Source organism: Drosophila grimshawi, unplaced genomic scaffold (assembly GCF_018153295.1).
Source record: "Drosophila grimshawi isolate 15287-2541.00 unplaced genomic scaffold, ASM1815329v1 contig_311, whole genome shotgun sequence".
NCBI classification, from domain to species: domain Eukaryota; kingdom Metazoa; phylum Arthropoda; class Insecta; order Diptera; family Drosophilidae; genus Drosophila; species Drosophila grimshawi.
Genome location: NW_025063098.1, coordinates 3,077,885 through 3,096,229, shown reverse-complemented (window position 1 = coordinate 3,096,229; position 18,345 = coordinate 3,077,885). Strand labels below are relative to the sequence as shown.

Below are 18,345 nucleotides of genomic sequence, written 5' to 3'. Positions count from 1 at the left end.
TCATACTAGTAATTGATGGCTATGCATAAGCGATTAACTTAAGTTAAATGCAGACTTGATGAATTTGTACAATAAACTTAAGTATAAACCAAAATTCACTAAGTTAAGAATTAAATAATTGTTATTATTTATTGGCCAATTAAAAGTCACCTAAGGAAAAATATACAATGAAACTAGATATTTATAGTTTTGGCCCATGGCAAATTTATGTTTGCAATGAATTTTTTTGAAATGCACATTTGATTTAAGCACTCAACGATAAGTGCAATCAATTATGATTAGATTAGCGCATATAAACACAAATAACGATTTTATTTAATGCCACCAGCCACACAAAAGATTGACCATTAAATGCGAGCCCCTTCTTGTGGCACGTTGTAAACACTAACATCATTAACAAAGCACTTGAAAACATGCCTCACCTCCAACCTCCAACCTCCCCCACTCCCCTACAATGCAATGCAAAAGGACTCAACTTAAACACACACGCACATGCAGCAATCAGCTAAATCAGCTGATTACAAGAGAGCGGCATATTTCCCATTATTTTGTCAGTAAAAAGAGAAAAGTTGGTCAGCTCTCTCTCTCTGTCTCTCTGTGTCTCTCTTTTGGTTGTCCTGCTTGATGCTGTTCTTGGCATAGTTTACACATGTCGATGGTGGGTCAAGCTTTAAATACTGTAATAACTATGAAAGTTTAGCTCTCATATATACACAGGTTATTCAAATTACTTTCAGATTTAAGCATGGCTTTAAATCATTTTATTTGGTGTTCTTATCTAACGCAGCAGCCGAATTAAAATGCCGCTCTCTGCTTGTCGTCGAATTTCCTTGCTCGCTCTCTCGCTCGCTTCGTTCGGTCGTCGGCAGACTTCGTGCGGAGGGAGGCTTGGCAGAAAGTTGCGGCGACTTCTGTTTCGCAATTGTGTCGCCAGTTTTAGTTTCAGTTGAAATTCGTGCGTCGGCCGGATGAGTTGTGTGGCAATCGCGCGGCATTTAAACAACCACACGTGTTGCATTCGTCTCCCACACACACACACACACAAACACGCAGTACACACACACACATAAGCAAACACGCTCAAATTACGTTACGTATACGCCGTGGCTGCCATTGCCCTCAAGCGGCGACAACAATTGCGCGACTGTGAATCAAAGCAAGCAAATTATGTGAATCATAAGTGAAGTGCAAATAAAAAAAAAAAATAAAAATAAAAAACAAGCCAAAGCAAAGCAAAGGAATATTAAAGAAAGAAAAGGAAATTAAGAGGGAAACAAAAGTATTAAAGTAAGTGCTCAAAGCACTAGCTACAAGGAGGAGAGCATGCTAAACGGCTTGCACAATTTTGGTAAGCACAAACGCCCATAAATGCTTAGAAAATATATAAAGGCGTATATATACATATATATGCATATATATCTATATATATGAATGTGTGTCTGTGTGTGTATTTATGTGGCACATTCTGGCACCCTTGCTGTTCATATGCAGATTTCTTTGGCAGCCAAAATGCGTAATATTGAGAAATTGATGAGTCCTTCTAGCAGCCAACAGTCCGAACTTGCTTCCCTTAGATCCCTACCCCTCCCTACCCCCCTGCCCACCACATAGTTCTTGACTGTCGCTGCCTGTGGCAGGCACGGCACTTCATTAATATGCAGCAGGCGACAAGCGAATGCTGTGCGTTGTCAAGTCAGTCGCTGCTGCCCACCCCAACCAGACCCATCCACACCCATCCTGCAACACATTTTTCCCATACCCAAAGCACAATGCCATTTAATATGTGTGTGAACCTTTCTTGGCTTGTGCATTTGTTGAAATGAGTATCCTTTGGCTGCTCTTCTTGATGATAATGTTGATTTTTGCCTTCCGCAACAATTTGCTTTGAACTTGCTTTGCGTTCAGCTTTTTCTGCTTATCCGCAACCCCCGTCCCCCCTCCACAAACCACCCTCTGTGCTGCTTTTGTTGAGGCATTCATAAAATGATTGTTACCTTTTCACCAGGTGCTTATGAGTTGTGATCGTTATGTCTCTGGACGGTGCTTGAGCTGTGGCCTCTTGTGTTTCATTTGAATTGTGCGACACACACTTTATTGTTTTGGGCAAATAACAATCCCTCATTCATAAGTAGTTCCTTTTTGTTCATGCGTCTTTTGTTTTCATTGTATTATTGTATTTAACATGGTTATATTGGTATTTGGCTTTGGCTTAGGCAGAATACCGTAAACTGTCTAGACGGGGACTCAAATTCAAAACATTGTTGCTCAGTTCCCCAGGGACTATTAAGGATGGCTTTTAAGGTTGATGCCGTTAGTTAGTTAGTGCCGACTGCAAATGGATTACAGTTTAAATATTTAAATATCCTTACATTATTCATGCAGAAATTGTTTGGCTTATGTGCTGCCTTAATTAAGTTTAAAGGCATTATATACACTGATACAGCTACTTGATTGAAATGTGCTAAAAGTCAGTTATAAATTATATATATTAAATTGAAAATTTAAAATAATCATTACAAAATGTTACTTTAAGCAAATTATATTTTTTCGAATACAGAATTTCGAGCTAAAGTTTGCTTAAAGTCTTATTCAATAAGCTAGCTTTACAAAAATAATTTATTGAATGAAAAATATACATTTAAATGCAGTATTATTCGTTAATGCCCATTGTACAAAGTGAAAAAATCGATTGCGCTTAATTCTTAAATGTGATTAATAAAAAGTGTTTTCGCAGGAATTTAAAGGAATTGCTACAAGTCTTGTATTTATCTTGCTAAGTAAATATCCCACATCAGTTAATTTGATATTTAAACACACACAATCAAATTAATTAGATAAATCAATTGAAAAATATAATTTGATTTAACGCAATCAAACGAAATACAGACCAAATAACATTAACGAATAAGTTAATTAAAAAACCAACAACTGCGTATTAATATCAATAACAAAAAATCAATCAATTAGTCAAATGAATTAAAAATTCTCAGGAAACACAAATAACAATTAAATAATGCAATAATTTGTTGATAGAATTAAAATTTGTTTGTTTGTTTTTGTGTGTATTGAGTTGCTTCAGGAAATCGAATTAAAAATTGTCTATTTGTGGCTGGTTTAAAGCATAGTTTTCATATTAGGCGAGTGCCGAGGAGAAGAGGGAAAGCACTTAAGCCTTTTAGTTGTTGTTATGAATTGCCTTTCAACTCGTGCATAAATTATGCATACTAAAGGAAAAAATGAAAATAAGCAAATAACAGCAAACAAAAAGGGACAAACTGAGAAGGCAACTGCGAAGAACGAAGAAGGCAAATCAAACAAACAGCAGAAACATGAAAATGTTGTAAAATAATTTCCATTCATTCTTACGCACGCATGCCTTCCTCCCCATCCCCTCCCCATTTTCCCCTGATTGCTCTCTTTTGTTTGTTTATGTGTGCTTGTATTTGTACAGCACAACGTGTGTTTAGCCCGAACAAAAATTAAATGAAATTCCACAAAACACCAAAGAAATAGGCAAATCATATAGAAAGAGAAACACACACCAATCAACCTCAGGTGGTGTGCTGTGTGTGTGTTTTTACTTAACTTTGCACACTTTCCAAATTTCTGCTCGGTTTTATTATAAATTAATTTATGCCATATGTTTCTTTCATGTCGCTTATGCGTTCGCATTGCAAGTGGCATTTGAATTTATCGCTTATGGAAATTGTGTTTGGGGAAAGGGTAAAAAATTCCGTTTGATTGCAATTGATTAAGTTTTTTTCATGAAACACGCAAAAAATATGATTTGTTTTTAACTGAAGCTATTTATGAATCATTCTCAACTTGCAGCTGGATTTAATATAAACGCATAAATAATATAATGTTTATGATACTTCCTTATAGGTCAGAAAGTAATAAAAGAAATATATATTTATTAGTTATTCAAAGCTAGGAAACTTCATTATTCTTAATAATATCACAAATCGCTATTCGAAATAAATACGATCAAAAGATGCAGATCGAAATACAAAAAAATAATTATTTAAAAAGAGAAAAATTAGTATACGAAAATACTTATAATTTAATTATTTAAGACCTGCTGTAAGATTTAAATAAATGATATATTTAGTTTCAGGACAAGAACTTCTTATATCAAATAATATTTTTGTGCCTTGAATAATGTACTTAATGTTTAAAGTTCTCAGGATATGGAAATGGTAAAATAAATATCCCCGGCTCAAGCTGAGTTTGTCTATTCAAAAATCAGTTCAAGCTGCCTGGCTTACACAATGCCTTTTGCTTAAATATTTGATGATGCTTATTAAAATGGAAAATGATTGTTAGTCGTCGGACGATGTCGGTCCTTAAGGCATTTGGATAAAGCGCTTCATGCCGAACGTCAAGTTCTATGCTGTATTATTATTATTATTATTATTATTATTGCCATTCATTGAAGCCAGCAAATTTTTGCATGTACATGCCGAACATTTTGTCTGGCAGGACCACAGGACGAGACTGCTCGACTGTGTGAATTCAAGACGTTCAATTTGTAAGCGAATAGAAACTCTGTGCGACTTATGGCTGGCAACTATTCGTATTGAATGCAATTTGGTGGCGAATGAATGCCAGCGAATGAATGCAGCAATGCAAATGTAAGAGGGGAAGAGCAAATGCAAAAGGAAGCAACAAGCAGGAGTCAAGGGGAGCGGGAGGAAGGCGGCTTGATTATAAATAACGTTAAATAAGCGCACATGAATGCATTTTGATTGTCTGCTGTAGTTTACGGCATGTTTCTTTGCCTTCACTGTGCGCATGGAAATGAGGCAGGACAAAATCGCGAATCGGGACGTTGCTGGCACTGACTCTGAAAGTCCCTTTCGGGCGACTCGCTGGCAGCGCCAGCTACTTCCTTAAATGCCACGCAAATGTCGAAAGAAATGTTTTTTTTTTATTATTATTATTTTTTTTTACCAACTGCAGCCAGCAGACATCGCAGTCGCAGTTGCAGTTGCAGTTACAGCTAGCGACATGAGCGACGACGTCGCATTTCCTTGCGCTCCGCTTTCAGCTTTTTGGTGCTTATTTCGTTATGCGCTGTGCCTTTTTGAGGCCATGCAAAATAATGTTTTATATGTCGCAATAAATGTACGACTCCCCGCATGCCAACCCACCCCAGCCCAACCGACTTCCCAACCTCTGTAGCAGCATGACATTCCCATTCGCATTCGTAAAGGCAACGCGCATACGCAATGTTGTACGCAGTTATCCTTGCGCCCATTTCGTCTGCCTTCCAGCAAGTGGGACTGCATCTGTGTATGAATAAGTGTGTGTTTCTCTACAAGGGCGCGTGAGGGTTTTTGCTGCCCACTTACCAGCTGTAAAGATACCAAAATTGTATTGTACTCGGTTCCCTTGAGTTAATAAGAAATGCATAATTCTGAAGTATATTGGACGATTCATAATTCTTGTGTAATTCTATCATAAATATCATTTGAGACTACTTAGCATTGTAGGCAGGCCCAAGGAATAAGTCTATAAGTAACTTGTTTTAATACAATTACTTTGTTAAGCAAAATTTATATATAATAAATAAATATGTTTAATTGAATCCACAAATTAGTTAGTAGAATATCGATATAAAATAAATTCCTTAAACTAGCTCAATATACAATTTATTAAATTTATGGTGAATTATTGTTTTGTGTATTTCTTGAAGTTCGCAATAAATAAATTGAAGTTTGAATCTGACTTGCACAATCTTTGATTTCAACGCTCCAATAAATTAGTTTGAATTGATGGGCAAGCCAGGTTCTCCAATAAGTTGATGGATGGCCTTTGAAAAACTGAAATAACAAATAAATAAATAATACTACTTAAGTGGAAATAAGTATTCATAGCATTACATTAATGCAACTTGTTTTGTTTGTCCATTTCTGTTTTGCCAAAGCCTTTCCGAGCCCCTTTCTGGCATTGCTAAAAAGAAAAGACAAATTGTCAGCAGTAGGACAATTTAATTAAAGATCAAATGTTAGATTCTCAGGTTCCTGTCACTGACATACATAAATGTTTAACGAAGCGTTGGACGTTTTCGATTTTGCACTCGCTTGTTGTTTGTTTGGCACTCAATGTTGCTGTTGCTGTTTCTGTTTCTGCTATTGTTGTTGCTGTTGTTAACCCAATAGGCGCTCATTTAGGCTCTTTGCGTGCCAATGTTTTGTTGTTGTATTTATAATTCGTGCGTTTCGACTGTGTCACGTTTCGCCTGACGAGAATTTCACAGCGAGCTGTCGTTGTCCTTGTCAATTTTGTTCCAGTTCCTGCTGTTAAACTCCTCCTTATCGGTTTTGTCAATTTTTCTGCACCATTTTGGCTAAGGAGAAATGCTAAAGATTTTTGACTAGCAGCTACAAAAAAAAAAAACAAAAAAAATGATGCCTTAAAGTGTTTTTGAAACAAAAAAATACGAATGTGAAGCAGAAGCAGAAGCACAAGGATGGTAAGGCAAACAGAGCAGATAAGATATTTTACCAAAAAGTTTGTAGAGTGGAATGTTTTCATTTTGTGCCCAAGCAGCAGACCATGAAAATCAACATACGAATTCGTGTTTCCCCTTTTCCGCTTCCCTGCACACAATGCTCCATGCTTTTCCATCTCTTTGCATGCTCTACAAAATGCATATCAGTCGGTTGCCTGACGAAGTTTGTGCAAATAAAGAGAACTTCAACAAAAAAAAATTAAATATATACCGGATTGCCGAGAAATAAAAACACAAATAAATTGTTTTGAATGTCAATTCTTGAGAATATACATGCCAACAAAATTGGATTTTTAAGGTTTCTATTGCCATTTTTAGCTGTACAATCATAAATATGTTAAAATTACACTTGCAACAACTATCTGAATGAAAATTGATCTTTGCTTAGGACAAGTTTCCATTTAATAGGAAAAACAAAAAACAAAAAATAACAAGAACAATTTCATGATTACATTGAAGGACATATGACATTTGAAAACAAATCTTTTTGAGCATTTCAAAATAAATAAATACCATTTTTCAGAGGCAAACAAGCAATATTCGAAGGCCTAATGGGTTGTTAAGTAAAAATGGCACAGATTTTTCTCATTTAAATTTCAAGAGTCCATTGTCCATTGTGTTTCATAATGAAGAGCTTTGATAAGCGCAGTTTAGTAATAACAAACAAACAATTCAAAATCAATGGAAAACTTCCATATTTCACTTTTAAAGCGGTCTTAAACTTCGCAACTTCCTTAAAGATTCATTGAAATCTCGCTCAAAATACATAATAAATAAATAATAAATTTTGCAAGTACTTTAAAGGTATTAAATATTTATTTAATATTTTAATGGCCACTGACGTCTGCACTTCAGTCAAAAACAACACAAATATTATTTTGATTTATACAAAAACTAATAAATTGATGATGCATCGAAAGCAAAGCGAGTAGAATATTTTGGCACACAGGACACAAATACAATTGCTTAGGCTTGTATTTGCCTTGTAGTGTACACATTCCTTCAAAGGAGCCGACTTATGCCTTAAAAACTGTTAGACTAGTTTAGTTCAGTTTAGTTGACAAACTTCAATTTGACTTTTGCGAAGAAAATTCTGAAAATTAAATGCAGAAAAGATACAAAAAAAAAACAGAGTTGGGGAGTGGCTGCCATATGTTGGGTCGGTCAATACCCTCCACAGCAGCTTAGTCATATGCCACTTGCAAAGCTGACTTCAATTTCCTTTCAACATTTAGCGTCTTTTGCTGTTGCTTCTTCCCTACCCACCTGCAACTCAGCTAGTCGAAAAACTTTCTGGGGAAAAAGAAGCGAAAAGCAAACCCCTCAAAATTTTTGGTATAAACTTTTTGTGTCTCTGTCTGGCAGACTTGTGCTGGTGTCGCTGTATGAACTTTTGGCTCTGTGGAAACTATTTAAATTTAGTGCTGGCCTTTTTTTTTTCAACGTTTTTGTATTTTTGCATTTGATCTGCTGGCAAAAAAGTTTCCTATAAATAATTTTAGCATTTTTATTGTGCATTTTTATGCATTCGATATCGAAGTTGGCTCTGAAATAAATATGAAAAGTTTTATTTATGTTTCGGGCCACAGACTAAGCCGAGCATAGTAAAGCCGAGTAGCAATAGCCCCTGGGCGTTATATTTATGGCATTTGTTTGCCAACAAGTTTCAATAGCTCAATCACGCCATCGGCGCAGCCAAACAAATAGAAATCACATGCAATTTTCTTGATGAAATCGTACCCCAATTTGGATTTCGATTTCTATATTTGTTTAAAAATACCCTGATAGAGGTTAGTCAAATTTTGTTAGCAAATTTATTACGCAGCATTGAAGACATCTCCGATTATCTTCATCGGTATTAAAAGCGAAGTTTCAATAAAAATGTTTTTCTGTTTCTAGGTTAAACTAGTCTTGTTGTCAAGGGTATAAACAATATGATGACTTAAATATATTGTGACTTATAGATCTTATATCCTTGTAGAGAATATGTGCATCTGTCAGCTCTTACGTCTGTCTGAAATTTATAGTCTTAACATGCAAGAGAAGCTATATTTATGCACTTGGTTTATATCCGTCGTTTTGCTTTGGTTACTTGTGGCAACGTTAGATTAATTTATTATAAAGGGGAAAAATGTATTGTGGTATTAAAAGAAACATATATTTTAATTAAATATCCTGACTAAAACTAAGTTAAGTTTCGTACAAAAATATAATAATATTTCGAAGAGTATGTAATCTTCGACGTGCTTTATCTTAAGCACCGCACTTATTTGCTTTAATAAATATTTCAATTTTGATGGGAGGGATTCCGGTTTGCAGGGCCATAAATTCGTCGACGTGCACATACAGATTTTATTTATTCATTTGTTCACTATCTCCTCCGGCAGTTGGAACGAGAAACATCATCAATGTGAGTGCTTCTTGGCTTTTGCTGAGCTGCTAGCTGCTCCTGGGGGCAATGAAATCGCGGAAGCTGCCCAAGGTTTGTGGCCTCAACTGCTTGACCCTTGTCTACATACCGCTCGTGTTGCCCATCCTAAGATGCACAGCTGTCGGCGCCGCCGGCGGCAGCGCGAGTGGGATGGGAGGTGGGAGCGGGGACTTCGACTATCGCATGCAGCGTGTGCGAAATGTGCTGAAGGAAGTGCCTCTGATCGATGGCCACAACGATTTGCCGTGGAACATTCGAAAGTTCCTCAAGAATCAGCTGAAAGACTTTCACTTTGGCAGCGATCTGCGCGAACTGGCGCCCTGGTCATCGAGCGCCTGGAGCCACACAGATCTGCGACGCCTCAAGGAGGGCATGGTCTCTGCACAGTTCTGGTCCGCCTACGCGCCATGCTCCTCACAGCATCTGGACGCAGTGCAGCTGACACTCGAACAAATCGATCTCATACGCCGCCTCGTCCAACTCTATCCGCATCACATGGCGCTGGTGAACACGGCTGCGGGCATCGAGCAAACCCATCGCACCGGCAAAATCGCCAGCCTGATTGGCGTCGAGGGTGGACATGCGATCGGCACCAGTCTGAGTGTTCTGCGCATGTTCTACCAACTCGGGGCCCGCTATCTAACGCTCACACACACCTGCAACACACCATGGTAAATGAAAGACACACAAATTCTGAGCTGGGCAATTAACTTGATTAACCATTTTTAGGGCGGACTGCTGCAAAGTTGACGAACCGGGCAAATATCCACACATAGGTGGACTCTCGCAGTTCGGCAAGGTGAGCTATAAAGCATAATTTTAATTGTGATTTTATAAATATTCAAGTTTTCTATTAACTTTTTTTAAACTTCAAAACAAAAGCAGCCTTTCACTTTTACCATCTCTTTCAAATTTCCAATAACACATTTATATTTGTTTATAAATGAATAAATGAATGCATATTTTTTATTTGACTACGTTTGAATTTCATTTAGCGTAATTTTATTGAATTTTGGCTTGATTGAAATAAATTTTAATTAAACATTTTGTTTTTAGAATTCGATAGGTGCAAGTGAATTTATTGCATTCAATTTTTTTTTATATTTATTTTCATTAACATATATTTTTTGAGTAAGAAATTATTTTTTTTTATTTACAATTTATATATTTCTTTGAGTATGCAGAATTTTATCTGAAGGCCATTTCTGAGTTTGAAGTTTGACTTAAGTGTGGGGGAAACAATTGTAACTTTATTATTTTCAATATTTATTAAATATTTAAATATATCTCTTGCAGCTTGTGGTAAAGGAAATGAATCGCCTGGGCATGATTGTCGACCTATCGCATGTGTCGGTGCCAACAATGCTGGATGCACTGGCCGCTTCCCGAGCACCGCTCATCTTCTCGCACTCCTCGGCGCATGCCATATGCAACAGTTCCCGCAATGTGCCAGATCATGTGCTGCAGCGTATTGTAAGTATGAAGCAAATCGCATATTGATTTTATTTTAATCGGCTCTTTTTAATGTGCAGGCCATTAATGGCGGACTGGTTATGGTTGCCTTTTATCCGCACTTTGTCAGCTGCTCGGGCCAGGCGACGTTGCACGATGTTGTGGGTAGGTGCAAAGATTGCCAACATATCATTAAAAGCTTAACTTATTTGTTGTTGTGCCTATTTTGCAGCGCATATTAACCACATACGGGATGTGGCCGGCATCGATCATGTCGGCATTGGCGCTGGCTACGATGGCGTCAATCTGTAAGTGTAACTCAAGCAAACTCTTTAAATATCTGTTAATTTGTTGCCTTAATATTTGTATAGTTGTTACACATAAGAATTAAGTCCTTGTTACTTGCAAGACTAATCTAATCTTTTGATTACATTTATTATCTAATTTTTGGCATTATTTCGGTATTTTAATAGGGTGCCCAAAGGATTGGAGGATGTTTCAAAATATCCACATCTCTTTGCCGCTTTGCTGGAGTCGGATAAATGGTCGGAAGGAGATATTGCCAAGCTCGCCGGCAGGAATCTCATACGCGTCTTCAAAGAAGTCGAGGCGGTGAGTATGCACACAGTAAAACATGCAAGGGTTTTTTTTTTGTTTTTGGGTTTCCTGTTTTTTGGTCATTGGCATTCTATTGTTCATTGTGCACATTGGCAACAATTTCTGTTTCGCATCGACTAGTTGTGTATGGAACTACCTGCAGATTAAGGCTAAGTCCCTAAACAAAAGCGCATTTCTAGGACAACAAAAAATATCCCAGTTGAACCACTGTTGAGCAGCCTCCAGATAAACCAGTTGCCACTGCTATGGGCAGCAGCAGCAGCAGCTGTGGCAGTGGCAGTGGCAGTGGCAGTGGCAGTGGCAGTAGCTGTAGTTGGTGCCGCATTCTCTTGCTCGCTTGTTATTGCACTTGGGAAAATTCCTTTCAAAGGATAAAGAGAATAATGTGGCTTTGCAATGGAATTTGCACATACTTCGTTCGGAAAGAAAGCAGGCCAAGAACGAGCAGAACGATGACCAGGACTGTGCTGTGGCGTCCAAAAGACGCAAGTCGTAAAATAATTCTAAAAGGATTTTCAAATGGTTATTCCGATATTTATACATGGGCATGAACAGCAACTGCCGCAGCTAAAGCCAGCAGCCAGTAGTCGTCCAGGAACTCAAGTTGAAGCTGGTGCAGTTTGTTTGCGGATGTGGTCACTTTGTTTGCTGTCTGCTTGTACACCAAGAATCGGCAGGGCTGCAGCCACTACTATTTGTTCCTTTTGCCAAGCACTGTTGCTGTCACTAAAGCGAGGCGGCTTCTCGAACATTCAATTTCAATCAATATGCAACGTCTAACTGACCGATTTTGTCTGCTTCACGCTCTCTCTCTCTCTCTCTCTCTCTCTCTCGCTCTCGCTCTCTGTCTCTCTCTCTCTATCTTTGGCTCTTTTTATAAGCGCATAAGAGTCTCTTTGAGCTAGAACTTACTCCATTGAGCACGAATGCCACTCAAGCTTAGCACCATTCAACTAAGCATTCCAAGTGGGTTTGTTTTGCAGTCGACTGACTGCATCAACTGGCCCAACAGGGTTGATAAATGTGGCAAGCCAAAGATTTCCATGTGCAACTGTGATCTAAAGGACACTCATTGCTGACTAACAAGCATGCATATGCATTTTTTGTGTGTGGCTCATTTGTAACAAATTTATGTCGAATACGCTCAGTTGGGCAGTGTTTTTATGCGAGAATTTGAACTTCTCCAAGACTGTGACAAATTATTTTAGTCATTTATCAATTACTTTTCTGTCAGACATTAGGATGGGTTAGCTCAATTAATATAATATATTTAGTGTAAAAACATTAATGCCAAAGAATAAGGGTAGATTAATGTTCTTTCAGCGACCTCATTTCCAGCAAACAGACGGTTCTCCTTCCTTTGAAAATTGCCTTAGTTGAGAAACTAATTTAAAATGTCTGAGTTCAGTTCATAGCTGAGCGACTATGGTCATTTAAAGATTTAATAACAAATATAAATCATACGCCCCTTGAACTTAACTGCTGTGGCGCACATTTTATTGCTTTTGCTCATTATAAAAACCCCCGCCAGTTGCGTTGCACGATAAAGAGATGCCACAGCATTTTTTAATTTTGTGCTTGTCTCTCAGTCTGCGAACTTTAATCATATTCTCTTTGGTACTCTGATGCTGCCATCTCGTTGTCGTTGTCGTTGACTGTAACTCTGTCTCTGTTTCTGAATCCCTCACACTGAGTCTCCGTGAGTTGGACGCCTTATCTGCCTGCAACATTGTAATTAGTTTTGGCTCTGCGCTTCCTTTCTATGTGCATTAAACAAAAAGTAAACTACACCCCGACAATGGCTCCTCTATGTGATTAAAATGCTCATTTCTATATACTTACTTACTTAGCAATGTATAAGCGAAAGGCAATGAGCCTGGGCTGTGGATGTTTGTTTGAGTGTAAGCATTACAAAGTGTTGCCTACTTTTGCAGAGCGTGTGATTAAAATCGCAACGCTTTTATTGCATTTTGCACTCAGCAGCGATGAAAAAATAATATATATAAACGGCATGCATATAATATTAAATGTATATGTATATATATATATATATATATATATATTACAGCTCTTACTGCTTTTCATTATATGGTATTATATGCTCATTAAAAATCGTGCTCGCATTGTAATACGTTGCTGCTTGTTGCCAGTTTTTTTGTTAACTCTGCCACAAAGTAATTAAAAACATTGCTCAGCGCATTATTATTTCACTTGTTATTCATTTTTTTCTCTTGTTTCTTTTTTTTTTTTTTGTCTTGTCTCAGCCTCAAGCCATGACTTGATAAAAAATCAGAGCAACTCTTATGCAAGCCCCATTTATCGAGGTCAGTGACCCAAATATACAATAAAATATATATTATCGCAAGCAGCGTCGCCTGTAATGCAATTAAACGAACACAAAAACCAGTTCAAATGTTCAATTATTAGACGCTTAATGCCCTTTCCCTGGAGAATGGCCAGACCCCAAACATTAGACCAGTAGGTCAACAGGGAGCTCTCAACTTGTCTTTGTATTTGTTTTGGTTGTTGTTTTTGTTTTTGTTGTTTTGTATTTTTGCATTTGTATTTGTGTTGGTGTCTGGTGTCTGCTGTGGGCGTTGCCATCGTTGTGATAATTAAGCAAGTCATAGAAATTAGGCAAAAGGCCATTTTAATGATTGTCATCTCTTGTACACACACACACACACACGCATACATATGCCAATTTTATACCCTTTTACGCTACACACGCACCCAGACAAGGATTGCGAATTTGTGTTCCTGTTTTGTGTTTCAAATTAATTGTTCAGCTCATATATCGCTTGGCACTCTATCTCTTAGGAGTTTTAAAGTCTTCCGTTTGACAAGTCATTTTTTTGTAGTGCAAACAAAAAATAACAAAATAAAAAAATACATTCTTAAATAATTGCTTTGTTATAAATAATATTCGAAGGAAATATCTTATTTATTTATAGTCTCTTTTGTTTGTCGTAATGTTATTTTCAATATTTTATATACCAATTTTTTTTTTATTAATTTCAATAGAAACTGGATGTACAGAAAATGTTATGTTACTCGCAATCACTGCCATTAGCCCATAAGTGTGTCGTAGTTATAAAAATGAGCGAAATTAGGGCAATAGAGATTTGAGGCAGCTCATGGGAATGCCTTCAGTTTAGTTCATGGTGTGGCGCCTTTTCAATGCGACCCAACAACAACCACAAATGGCAGTAGGGTTGGGCGTACGAGTGCTGGTGGATGGGTGGGTGTGGTGGTGGTGGTGGTGATGTGGTGTGGTGTGGGGTGGTGTGGTGTATGTGTGCTGCTGGGGGGAGTTAAGGGTGGCCATTGGGCCAGCAGCCATAGCCATGAACATGATAATTTTCTTGACGCCAGTTTTTATCTAGACAAAAAGCAGGAGGCAGTTGAGGCAGTTCAGGCTGTTGAGGTCGTTGCTTGTGTTTGTGCAAATGTATCTTTTATTTTAGCCTTTTATGCGAGTATCTAATGCGAGCATGGAAAGGCATTTGGCACGACACATAGCCCAAGTGGCGGCATTGGGCAAAAGTCCTTTGCAAATGGCAGCAATTTGTGCGGGACAAATTCATTTAAATATCCTTCTGCCGCCCTATGTGCGTGTGTGTGTGCGTGTATGTGTGTGTGGGTATTTGTGTGTGTGCGTGTGTGTGTGTGTGTGCGACTGACCTTCTTACAATTGATTTGGTTAGCATGGAAAATGGCGCAGCTCTTTAGCAGCCATTTTTCGCTTTGAACTTTTCACTCAAATGTAACTGTGAATTGTGCTTTTCATTTCTGCAACTCAAAGCGGCCGGAAAAGCGTACCCAAAGGCAAATCCCACAAAGAACTTGTTGGCATGGGATGTGGGCGCTAGCTTGGGCGTGGGCGTGGGCGTGGCCAAAAGTGCAATGACTGCGGCTCACAGACCGACCCGCAGCTGACGTTTTATTGTTGTTTGTGTGTGGCAGTCTACGCTGGTACATAAAGTCTCATAAAAAAGTCGTAAATTCGATTGTTATATGGCAAACAAAGCACCGGAAATGGGCCGAGCGAGCTGCCTTTGCGTGTCCGCCCTAACCATACCCAAAGCGGCTGCCACAGACTCCCCCTCTTCCCAGTTCCCCTCTGTGCGGCCTCAAAAGGTGTTTGGTGTTGAAAACAAAACATTTTTTTTTTGTTGTGTTTGTATTTTTTGAATTTGCTTTTTTTTTTTTTTGTTTTTGCATATATACTTTTTTTATTGTGCCTCTTGCTTCGCTTGGTTATTCTTTTTTTCTGTTTTTGTTTTGTTGTGCGGCATAAAATGTGCTTCAAACTTTGTGCAAAGCACACACTAAGTTCCCCAAACAATACGCAAAAGGATAGAAATAGCTCCAGTGCTGGCTTAGATGGCCTTTAAGGACTCGTTGTTATGCGTTGCCAATATGCCCGCTGAATGGCTTTATAATTCTGAATTTGCATGTGAATAATTTAATGGCAATATGATTGCTTTCTAAGTAACTGAAAGCACAGACGTAGGTAATTAATTTGTAACAAACAGGCTTTTTGGGGTGTGTGATAATTTTACCATTAAAATCTACAATCCACATACAAATTTTGAATTTTTTAAGTAACTTTCCACTCGAATCTTTAACACTAACTTTTTAAGAGAGTAATAAAATTTCTTAATGCTAAAAAAATTTACAAACGAAAATCGAAGTTAATGCTTTAAATTGAAATTTACTTAAAATTGATATAAAGAGAAAATTCAAAAAATTCTACTAATAAACAGAAAGCAATAAAATATGTGTTTTAACTTATAACACAAAAATAAAAGAATTATTTTGACCTGCAGACTGCCTTTGAAAATATAAGAAAATTGCTTCAAATTGAATTTCTTAAACTAATGCAACTCAAATATCAATGTGTTTGAAATTTAATATCTACTATCCAAATTAGAAGCAGAACGCAAAAGTCATTAAGAACGCTTAGTTCATTTGAAACTTAAAATCAATAGAAATTCCATTTGACTATTAAACAAAAACTTTATCCATTTGCACTTTGCACAGCAGAAAACTTAAGATGTGGCAAATGTGAAATGGGAAAGTTCTTCGCATATGCAATCAATTTAAATTAGTTGCAAGCGCAGCTGTTGGCAAACGTAATCAAAGTCTATTTATATTGCGCATACGTCGCGTGACACAGCCACAGATAAGTTGGACAAATATTTAATAGTTGTGTGTGTTTTATTTGCAATTCATTGCAGGTGCGTGATCAAATGGAATTATTGCGAGTGCAACCGATTGATCAGTCAATTCCAGCTGAGGACATTATGGGCAGATCCTACTGTCGCTATCAAGGACCAAGAACGTGATAATTTCTTCATATGTAAAGTTTCAGACAACACTCAAAACACAGATGCACAACCCCTACACACACACACACACACACACACACACCATTGTCAGAGCCCAGCGAAGAGAGAAGAAATTATGTCAAGCGTACGTGTTGTAAAGTGAAACTTGTTTTAGGTTAATTGACAAAGTTTTTTCGTCGTTACATGCGACCATTTGTTTTTATAGTGAATGTATCTGTGTGTGTTCAAGTGTGTGTGTCATAATACATACACACACGTGCATATACACACATGTACTTCGCTTCAATCGCTCAGACTCCACGTAGCAGCTGCTGCCTGGCAACATTGTGTGCAGCTGGCCGTGCACATAAACAAATACAAAGTGGCATAGGGGCCTCACACACACACACACAGACACACACACAGAGACACAAACACATGCCCACCCACCATATCCTCATTCCCCATGTCTTGGCAACCACTCCAACACTGAGGTTACCATAGCTTAGCCGACATTGTGTAAATATCATTGTCATGTTTATTTTCATCTTTAGCACTTAGTAAGGCAAGGATCCGCAAAAAGAATGCAACAAAAAATAGCTAAAATCAGACAAAAGCAAAAGAGAGCATAAAGCAAAAGCGTACAACAAACCACAAACAAAAAATATACAAAGAAAAGAAAAAATGAAAAGCTGGCTTAATAAACAAAGTAATAGGAAAAGTGAAACACACTAAGCCTCTAAAAGATCGAATAAAAAATGTCCTGTTACAGGCTACAAGTATAAAGAATATTTCATTGCGTATTTTTTCTATGAAAAAGTTAGAGTTATACATATATATATATATTGAATAAATATTAACAATATGCCTATACGAAAGCAAAAATGTATGTGGCAATTAAAGAGACCGTTTCAATTTTATTTAATAAAATAGGCTTTTGGGCATTTTTGAATACGAGTATTATACATAATTTGACCTTATGGTACTTAAAGCGTAACCAGAACTCTGCTAAGCTGAGGGTTAATGAGTGCAGTTGTTGGGCTAAAAACGAAAAGCTGCGCACTTCATTAGTCATTAGCGGATTCATTAAATGTGCAGATTAAATGAAAGCGTTATTTGATTACACAATTTTAATTTCGTTATGAACCTAACCGAAATGTTTCAAATAGTACTTTTAATTAGTTAATTAAAATTAAACAATAATTAGCCAGAGGTTTTTGCACACACCACACACACACATGAACGAATTCCACATAAGCACGTTTTGCATCATTTGGCAATTTGTAAGAATTCAATAATAATTTTTAATCAATATATTCGAATAAAGTGAACTACATATTGTATAATTAATAAATCCAAAACAAAATCAACCCGCCAAAACCAAAAAAAAAAAAATAATTAAATAAAATATATATAAAAAAAAACATTACAAATAAGTTCAGAATCCAGTTTGAAACATTTAAAACACATTATAAAAGGATTGTAAAGCAAATACTATCCGCTGACGTTAAATAAATGCTGACAAAATTGAACAAAATAGTCAATGTTTTATGCCAGAACCATTTAATGAATAAAGCATATTTCATAAATATATACAAACGAACAAAGAATATTATTTTTGTAATTATTGAGTTAAATAAAAAGAACTTCACAACTAATTTTCAAATAAAATGCGAACAAAGCTTCGATTGTTTGCTTTAGGTCAAGGGGGATTTGAACTGCGCAGTCCACCCAACAGAATATAAAATAAACAAAAAGAGCATATTTTTTTGTTTAACAAAAATATCAAAACATATTTAAAGATTAAACGGGGTGAAACCAAGTGAAGTTAGAACAAAACAAAAACACATGTGATCAAAAATTTAATTATATATTTATATTATTATAAATACTATGATTATTAAATAGCTAAAGGGAAAAGGTTTACAGAACAACACAACACAACAGAACTACTGAGAACAAAAACAACTAACCTATTAACGAATATTTAAATC

The 18,345-nt window shown here is 37.0% G+C and overlaps 1 protein-coding gene across 1 annotated transcript; it reads left to right on the top strand.

Moving 5' to 3' along the window:
* Positions 1 to 1,244: 1,244 nt before the first annotated feature.
* LOC6563194 (dipeptidase 1) lies at positions 1,245 to 16,606 on the top strand. Its single transcript, XM_001990518.3, has 8 exons — positions 1,245 to 1,348; positions 8,905 to 9,619; positions 9,678 to 9,747; positions 10,245 to 10,421; positions 10,481 to 10,565; positions 10,633 to 10,708; positions 10,874 to 11,012; positions 16,262 to 16,606. Exons 2-8 carry the CDS (start codon positions 8,976 to 8,978, stop codon positions 16,367 to 16,369), a joined length of 1,299 nt encoding a protein of 432 aa, XP_001990554.1. The 5' UTR covers positions 1,245 to 1,348; positions 8,905 to 8,975; the 3' UTR covers positions 16,370 to 16,606.
* The last annotated feature ends 1,739 nt before the right edge of the window (positions 16,607 to 18,345 follow it).